Below are 9,905 nucleotides of genomic sequence, written 5' to 3'. Positions count from 1 at the left end.
AGTAAGTTTGGTTTGGTGTACCATCCTTTAGTTAAAGATGAGAGCCGTCCCATGATGCAAAGCTCCTCTCCTCTGCCGGAAAGAATTTCGTTGTGCTATGCATAATAACAATAAAGATTCTTGAGTCTTGAATCTTGAGTCTCTTCCCACCTCCACTCTCCATTTAGTTTTTATATTCCACCACTGTGTGTCTCCTCTCTCCCGTAGTGTGTCCTCTCTCTCTCCCTGTACCTTTCTGCAGGTTGCCCTGGCCCTGGACCTCTACGTCTCTGACGAGCAGTCACCGGCCACATCGACCTGATCAGTGTTTGATTGTTTGTTGTGTCTTGTTGCTTTTCTTCTTTTGTCTCTCCTCTATCCACTCACCCCAACCGGTCGAGGCAGAAGGCCGCCCACCAAGAGCCGGGGTCTGTCGGAGGTTTCTTCCATTAAAGGGAGTTTTTCCTCCCCACTGTCACCAAGTGCTTGCTCAAGGGGGATTTGTTGGGTTTTCCCTATGTAATAATACTGATAACAGTAAGGTCTAGACCTTACTTTGTAAAGTGTCCTGAGATGACTTTTGTTGTGATTTGGCGCTATACAAATAAAATTGAATTGAAATGAATAGTCCAGACGTCCTTCTTCGTCAGAGTTACCTGGGGGACCCTGAGGTAGAGAAGCTATATAATATGATCCTCAGTAACAATATATTCAAACTACTTTTGCATCCATTTTAAACCCTGGTTTGTGGATAATGACAATTTTCACAATAAGCGAAAGTAAAATAATCATCCTCCCGTTGGCAGGTTTTTCCACTGAGTTAAAGATTGAAAAACTCTCTGAAGGCTGTACTACATGACTGAACATCACTACTGAATCATCATTTTTGAAAAGAGGAGCCTGTAACTGTCAGGTTGTTTAGCTTCCTCGCCTGTTGATAGTGTAGAACATCACAAAGTGAGTGCTCGCTTCAGTTCAGATGACAACTTTATTGTGGTCATTTTGTCAAAATGAAGGGTGACCAAAGTTACTTTTGAGCAAATCCAAGATATCATTTTTGAAAAAAGTTCATAAGATGTGAAATCGGTTGCATAAAAAACTTCCATACTGCAGAGTTGCCTGTGAAGACGAGACTTGCTGTTTGTCACTGATAAGCCTGACCTTTTGCTCTCTCTTGTCTGTGTTCCTCCAACAGTCTGAAGAATCAGATATGTGTCCAATGAGCGTGGGATGAAGATAAAAACCAACTACTGGATTGATGTCAGACAAGCTGTGGTCAGCTTGCCCTGCTTTTTCTGCCTCTGCCCTGCTTCTGCTCTCCTTCACATCATTTCAGTTTCTCTCCTTCTCTCTCTCTCTCTCTCCTATCTGTCACTTTGTCTGTTTTGGCCACCCTGACAAGGAGTTGTTTTTGTAATGCTCTGGCACTGTATCAACTTTCTCATCTGTCAGTAAAGTTTAAACCTTTTCTCTGCATTGCTGGCCACTCTATCATTGACCTATGACATTCCACTGCAGCAGTGTACAGTGTTTTCTTATCCACTGACAGTCTGAGATCATTAAAGTGGATCCAATACAGCCTTTCTAAAAATGCATGGACTAAATTATACTCTGTTTTCCACTGGATGCCAAGTACTGTAAGTGGAACTTTGACCTGAGAATATGAGGGTTGTTTTTAACTTCTTTTGTTTGCTTTTACTTGAATGAAACAGAGCATATTTATTTGAAATGAAAGACATACATCATTTAGCATTGTGGGATTTTGAGTATGAGACAATTAGTCTCTTTGCCCTCAGATTTTGTATGGTACACACAGTGTGACTTAACTGTAATGCTTTTATTGCATTCATGCTTAGAGTGGCGTTAAATCCCCTTATGGCTTTAAGGGGTTGATGGCAATAATGACACCGGTTGTACTCTTACCATATGTTGTAGTGGTATTACTTCTAGTTACTGTACTGAGCAGTAAATGACTTGCGTCTGTGGCTCTGATAGCGCTTTAAGGAGACCAGTAGAAAATAATAAGATGTGTCTGCATCTACACAGGGACAGAAGATAATTTTCAAAAACTTCTAAATGGCAAATTACAACTTTAATTTTCTTAGTTTTGACACTGTTAATAGTCACTCTGTACTCATCAAGTTAAGATCCTACAGCACAGTAACATCTCATGCTCCCAATTTGTGTTGTATCATAACTAACAGAAATTATGCTTGATGCTACAAAAATACAGTGAAGTCCAATGGGGCAAGAAACATGAGTAGTCACGCAGACAGGCTGTAAGCAAATCAACAAAGTTAAATGAGCTGACAGTATTTGGAAGAGAACTATGGCCAGCAATTAATGGTTTCTTAAATTTCATCTGCATACCCATCCATTTTCTTATATGTGTCCTAGTTACTGTGGCAGCAGGACAAGCACAGTAGCCCAGATATAAGATATAAGGATAAGGATAAGGATAAGGATAAGGATAATTACCTTTATTGGCCAAGTATGTTACACACAAGGAATTTGTTTCCGGTATAGAACCGATATCTTACCAAAAATAGAGATGCAGCCCAGAAGAGGTCAGTATGCTTTGGCCAAAGTGATTGTTGCATGGTCTAACAGTGTTGGAAACACCCTATCTCTATATCTTTTCAACATTCCAAAACCAACAATCTGACAGTCATACCCACTTTATGCAGTAATTTGCAAAGTGGGCAGAGATTAGAGGTTTGAACAAGGTTTGAACTTGTCACAGCTGTTTTCATTCAGACATCTTCAGACAACAAGTCATACAGAGTCATTTGTTTCAGTCATAACCCATGCAGAAGGTTACCGTAGCAGACACTGTTCCCAGCACCGCTCCACTTTGAGATTCTGTCCAAACCCAAACTCTCCATTATAAACATCCATCACAGTTTACAGACTGACTTTTTACATCTTTGACTTAAAGTACCTGCTGTAGCTGTCCTAACTTTGTCTTTTAGCTCCAAATCAAGTGGTCGTCTCTCTTAAACCGCTGGCTTGTTTACAACTTGTCTGATCATCTGACTGTTCACGTTTCTTGCTCCAGTTCGTTGTAGTAATTGCACCATGTTCCCAGATTTCAGCAATTATTTTGGTGAGAACACTTTTATCAAAACTGACAGAAAAGATGCCCAATGCTACAAACATGAGACTAGAGTTGAGATAAAAAAAATCCTTTAGGTTTGAACAGAAGAAGTCATCTATTCCACGAACTGAAGAAAAGAGTTTTCCTTTGCTGTGGAAAAGCAGCATATACAGTCTTCTGTATGTGGTCAGTGTTAGAGATTTAGAAATACTTCCTCTGGTTAAGATGCTTTCATTTCAGTATGGTCTTCGTCTCAGGGAGGTGTAACTGGTTGCTTTGGTGAAACTGAACACTGCTTTTGAGAGCCGAACATTCACGTCCTGCATTCATACCACTGTCGAGCCTTGTAGAGTGTGCTGGTAGTCAGTGGACTGAAACATAACTGTAATGGTTTCACAAAAAGAACTTTGATATTGTGGGGTGTTATAAAGGGCAATTTAGCTTTATATGTATATACATATGGATCTTATTCAAAGAACATGTAGCACTCTTCTTTCTTACATGTCATATTAATAAATTAAAGATGTGGACTTTAAGTAAGCCAGTGTTGTATAAATTGAAACTTAATGACATTGTAACTGAATAATACATTACCTGTTGTAGATTAAATTCATTTAGAATTCCTATTTGTTCACAATATAAGTGATTTCTTCTACTGCCACTTTCAGTGCTGTGTCAACTGCACAACTGTGTTTGATCAAGATGTAGCTGTGATTCATGTTAAAGTGTTTTATGTTGCAGAGACCTCTAAGTTTACCGAGAGCTGAAATCACTAACATCGAGCTGGAGGTTTGTGCTGTAGATAAAGAGGATAAACTCACCACAAAACATCATGGTCAGAACTCAAATGGCTGCTGGCTGATGTCAGAGCCGCTCACTTGTGTGAGAGAAGCTGCCGCTGACAACAATAATAATTCAGTAATAATTTATGGAGTGTGTTTTTTTTTTATATATATAGCAACTAAGAAGTGCATGTATGATTTGTTATTGCAAGTCAAAAAGAATAACTCCACCAAACTGCTTTGCTCCTCCTGAGTGAAAACTGTCCCAACGTTGCTTTGGATCAAGTCATTTCTCCTTCATGACAGGACGTCCACCATCATACGCCCTCTAGTCCCCTTGTGCTCTGGGTTATGTGCTCTGTTGTGTCTGAGAAAAGAATTAAAAGACACTCGCAACTACACATATTCTTTGTTGTATTTTCTTGCGTATTTAGCTTGCTGTTTACAATGATTATAGTAATGTCTATGCCTGTCTCTATAGTAAGTTATTATAATTACTGTAATTAATGTTGTTTGTATGCTACGGACTTTAAAATGGCAACGGCAGAAAGCAATTTAAAGTCACAGCACATACCATCACAAAGGCAGTTCTCTAAATGTTCTGGTTTTAATAACATGCTTTGAAATTTTAAGCTTTAGTTAGATAATATATCCTGCTCATTTAAGTGCAGTAGTGAAACATTTGTCAGATGACAAACATGACAGAACTTCTCCTGTCCCATGTTCTACAAATAAACAGTTTTTTCTTCAGAGAGCTGATTAAATCTGTCTGTTTTTGTAGCTAGTGGAGACTGCACACTTGGGTTGCAGTGTTACTAGTTTGCTTATTGTGTCTCATATGCTGGCTGACATGAGGTTCAACAATAAAAGTGGATCGATTTATAATCAAATAAAGGTGCAAAGCAGATGAAGAGAAATGAGGCAGTGAGGAAAATAAAGAATCTGAGCATCGACGGCGTCAGAGAAAGGACCAGCGGGCAGACTGCAGATGGTTGGAACAAAAAAGGTACCAGCACAGAAAATATATCTGACTCTTTGGAGTTGAATATGCAACCAAACCTGCTCTGATTTCAAATCAGGTTTTTGGTTGGAGCACACAACCAAAAATTCTCAGGAGAAGTGTCTTTCCTATTGACTGTGTCGTGCCAGTGTGGCCCCTGTGGAAATATGTGGAGATTGCTGACTTGCACAAAGGTGAACTGTGTTTAAAAAGTAAAATCAACTGTAGATAAGCCAGAGGGTCTGTGAGTTAGGTCTGTATCATATAGTTGAACCACATTCAGGTGAACTGCTGAAGCTTTGCAGGCTTGGAGTGGACTGTACGCCTGGTGGGTTATATTAAAATCTTCTATTCCAGTGTATGTCATTTTATATTGTGTACATTCGTATACACATAAACATATGGGAACGTGTGACTAAGCCTGTGAAATAATTCATGCGCAGTAGAATTGATGTAATGCTGATTAATATACTGTAAGACTGACCTAGGGCTGCTCATGTGTCTCACCATGAATCCTTTGTTTCCTCTTTCCAATACATTTTCCAGTGAAAACTACCACTGCAGTGCCGGGCTTTGTGAGCCCTGACCCATGAAGATAAATTATTCTAATTAAAGTGTGCAGACAAAAGCAGCCCATCAAGAAGTAAAACTCATTAATTCACTATTTTAAAATGTGAATAATAGAATGTAAATGGGAAAGGAGACCAAATTAGTTTCTGCTTGAAGAAGTGTGTAGGAACAGAAGCCAGAGTGTCACTGAGGTTTATGTACTGACCTCATAGGGGCCATTAAAATTCTCTTAACACACTGAGGGATCAGACTGCAGGCATTTGTCAGTGACACCTTTAAAGAAGAGCAATCAATCAAAATGTGAACAGATCACAACACTGGCTTAGTTAAGGACACTATATTTCTGTTTTTTTGCTTTTTGGAATGAAAGTAAGGATAGTGGAGGATGAAGATTTGTTGTTCAGAAACACTTTAATCAGGTTAAAACCTTCTTGCTGGCCACATTATAGCAGACGTGTAGGCAGCCTTTTGATCTACAGAGGTGTGGTTTTCAGAGATGCAATCCAATCATCTTTAATGCTCTACCTGGGCGTGATAAGAGCCCCGAAGAGGAGTCAAAGCCCTCAGGCTGGAAACATCAGAACCAGGGAAATATGTGTGGGTTGGTGCAGTTGTGTCCCTGCAACTGAAAGAGGAGAAGGAAGGTTATTTTGAGGAGGTGAGTGTGACATCTTTCCTTCTCTTCTCTCATATGTGTGAACATTCCCAGCCAGTTTGGACTAAGAGAAGAACATATGTCAGAAAACAGGTGAGGAAGAGTGACGCCTGTGTTAAAACCCAATCAAACCAGCAAGTCCCCAGTGTGTTCTTATAATGCATAGAAATGTGTAATTGCTTTTTTCCAGGACTGTTGGAATTAGGCAGAGATTTAAAGAGCTTTGCTAAAGCATCATGTGCCAGTGGCTGGGTTTACAGCCCATAGGAAAATATGTAGTGTAAACTTGTTATATTCCAAACATTCTGCTGTATATAAGAAGAATAAAACGTGTGTAGTGTGCTGAAATTTTATTTGGGTTGTCTTAGGTCGGTTTGGTGTGGAAGATTTATAATGTCTGGATGAAAACAAATCAAACAAAGAAACAATAAAATACATTGTGCACTCTGTTTCCTTTTTATGTCTGCATTTACTGTGTGAGTTATTTAGATTTTTGTCTAAATAAATACTTTTATTTATTTATTTGTCTCCATCTGAGTGTTTGAAATCTCTGATAGACTCAGGCTCATTTCTAACACCCATGGTCACTTCACTGTATACATACTGTATATAAAGTACAGCATATCTCTGCCTACAAAGCAGTATTTTTAAACATTTTAAAATAGCCAACACTGTAAAAACAGTTCAAGTGTAAGAATATTTCAGTGGCGTCATTAAATTCTAACATCTCTCAGAAGTGTCCTGTGAACTCTGGTCCAACTTCAGTCATGCTCGGATAAAAGATGTTTAGGGTATCAAACCACTAATATGTCATCTTAGAGGATATGAATCCAGGCTTTTCAGGAAAGTAGATAAAAGTTATCAGAGAAAGTAATGTACATGAATACATTTTTAATAGTACATTAATAAAATATTTTTCACCTCATCATTTCCTGAGGCTGAAATGCAGCCTGCTTGAACTCCCCCGAAGCAGGCCACATGCTCTGCTTTTGAGAAGCCGTGTGGCTCTTACCGCCATGCACGCAGTACACAAGCACAAGCATGAAAACATACTTACAAGTGTTTGGAAACACTTCCAAGGATACATAATGAAGACAAAGAAAAAAGTGTTACTCGGGGAAAGTAAAACCCATCTTTATCTTAATGGCATGCTAGCTCTGCATTAGGGCTTACAACATGGATGAACAAGAGAAATAAACAAGAATGTATATATTGTATTTGTTACATGTGGAGGATTTGACAAATAAATTGCGGGGAAAGCTTTTACCTGCACTGGCACATCTACCTGTGATAGCTCTATTAGAACGTTACACCTAAAAATCTACAGTTACAGTTATGCACCTAGTAGGAAAAGGCATAGCAATAGTTACAATACTACTATTTCAGCTTAATAGCATTAAAATGAACATTGTGATATGCTATATAACGTGTTTATAAGCAGCTTCAGTGAAGCTTTATTTCTGTTTATTTTGTTTTGTTTTTATTTTAATTGAGTGGGTCTGGCACTCAGCTGTGACCACTACCAAGCCAGTTGGGTCAGCCATTGAATCACCTGAGCAAATGCAGGCAGATATTATATTTACTCCTTGCTTGGGTGAGGATAAGATTAAAGGATGCTTTGGTCAGACCTGAGGGACTTTCTCATACATGCATGGTATGCCAGGTTAAGGTTGGAGAATAATGTAGTCATTACGTGTATTTTAGATTAGGTAAAGAAAAATGGTATTGTTTGTTATGGGCCCTTGACCATTTATGATAGTATGGCTGATATCTCTCTTTGGGACCAAATAATGGTTAAACATCATGTAATATGAACAATGAGCTTCCATACAATTGCCCATTCATCCTCTGTCACACTTAATTGTGGGTTATCAACTATTTCGATTATATTTTAGCAGTTATATTTAGTGTGTACTACTCCACTTTTGTTGTATGACTACAATGAATGAATATTTTCTAAAGTGAATTCTGTTTTACACACATGCCATCACTCGCAGTTGTCTGTGCTTTATTGTAATCTTTCTACAAGCCTGATGAAGCATTAAATAAAATGATCCTGGTAGAAAGTACAGGGGATGGGGTGGGCAGTTTGTACCAGCAACCCGTTCTTCATTACCACAGAAATTAGGATTATGAAACTTACTGTACATCAAGTCAACACTCCATTTACACCAACTGTCCCTGAAATTATTACATTACAAATTATTATTTAAATGTATTATTTTAATGGCACATTTTAACAATTTACAGTCTGGTAAATACCTGCCATTGTCTGTGTCATTAATTATTCATTTATTGAGAGGGTTTCTTTATTAAAGATGCAAAATGTGCAGTAATGTTTTAAATAAGAAACTATTATGAGTCACAAGTTGCTGATGAAATATCTTGAAAGAAGAAGAGATTATCAGGCTGTCTCATCCATTTTAGTTTTGAATGGCTAGACTCCAACATTATTTCTGGAGATAATATATATCTGTGAATGCATCATCCTGACACCACCACATGTCATGGAAATAAGTCTTGTGTATAGAAAATGTGCTATTTCCTCCATACATCAGATGATTAAAATGATTTTCAGTTTGAAGCTGCCTTTTGTGTTTGTACTCAATATATTTGAATCAGACCATTATCTTGCAGACCATCAGACCAGTGCAGATGAACACAGTCAAATAATGCAACAAAACAGCTTTATTGCTCTTCAGCTACTTATTTTTTAAAACCATACATTACTGATTTACTACTGGGGAACAAAACCAACTCGACAATATATTTGTAATGAACATTATATTATAGTGTATTATGCAGTAGGTATATACACTGTGCAGTAGCCCATGTCAGTTCTTAACCTGCCACAATGAACACAACAGCTGTGACTGTGGCTCCACGGGGGGGTCCTGCACCACGCACAGCTGATCACTCACAGGTGTACTACACATGTAAAACAGTTTGTTATGATCGCAGGATCATCAAAGCACGTTAAATGCAAAAGTGTTGCTGACAAATATACTGGGTGTTTTTAAGGACATTGTTTTCTATATGGACCTGCAAAATGCCCACATATTGCATCATGCATAAACTGCCTTATTGGTGCTGACAGTGAGTACACTAGTTGCACTGGACTATTTGTGTTATGTGTATGTTATGCAGGTTGATGTTTGTGTGCTGTTACAAACGGAAGGCAGCAGAGGTGATTTAAAGCAGAAGTGCGTGCGCTGGTCCTACTGCCACAATGAACACAACAGCTGTGACTGTGGCTCCAGGGTGTGTGCCAAAGGTTTTGGCCATTCTGTAGCCTCAGTGCACCACGCACAGCTGATCACTCACAGGTGTACTACACATGTAAAACAGTTTGTTATGATCGCAGGATCATCAAAGCACGTTAAATGCAAAAGTGTTGCTGACAAATATACTGGGTGTTTTTAACAGACAGGAGGTTGAGTTGAGCTTCACTGTGTTCAGTCAGGCTAGGACCAGCGCACGCACTTCTGCTTTAGTTGAAAATCACCTCTGCTGCCTTCTGTTTGTGACAGCACACAAACATCAACCTGCATAACGTACACATAACACAAATAGTCCAGTGCAACTAGTGTGCTCACTGTCAGCACCAATAAGGCAGTCTATGCATGATGCAATATGTGGGCATTTTGCAGCTCTGCTACCCTCTACAAACAGAGCTGAAAATTTTGATATTTGAATGGTGTTTCTAGCGAATGTATGCTGAAACATTTCAACGGCAAAAAACATGGAAGAAATAATAATAAAATAAATAAATGAATAATTGGATCTCAAGGTGTTGATGCTGCTGAATCAGCATATAAATAT

General features: G+C 38.6%; 1 protein-coding gene across 1 annotated transcript in view; it reads left to right on the top strand.

Annotated features, from left to right (window-relative positions):
- Positions 1 to 4,657, top strand: part of zmat4a (zinc finger, matrin-type 4a) — a 142,350-nt gene extending 137,693 nt beyond the window's left edge. Inside the window, exon 7 of the mRNA XM_020590264.1 lies at positions 1,175 to 4,657. Within this exon, the coding sequence (XP_020445920.1) occupies positions 1,175 to 1,202 (28 nt within the window). The 3' untranslated portion in view covers positions 1,203 to 4,657. The remainder of the gene's footprint in view (positions 1 to 1,174) is intronic.
- The last annotated feature ends 5,248 nt before the right edge of the window (positions 4,658 to 9,905 follow it).

This window comes from Monopterus albus, unplaced genomic scaffold (genome assembly GCF_001952655.1).
Source record: "Monopterus albus unplaced genomic scaffold, M_albus_1.0 scaffold12.1, whole genome shotgun sequence".
Lineage (NCBI taxonomy): Eukaryota > Metazoa > Chordata > Actinopteri > Synbranchiformes > Synbranchidae > Monopterus > Monopterus albus.
This window is presented reverse-complemented; position numbering and strand designations above follow the sequence as displayed.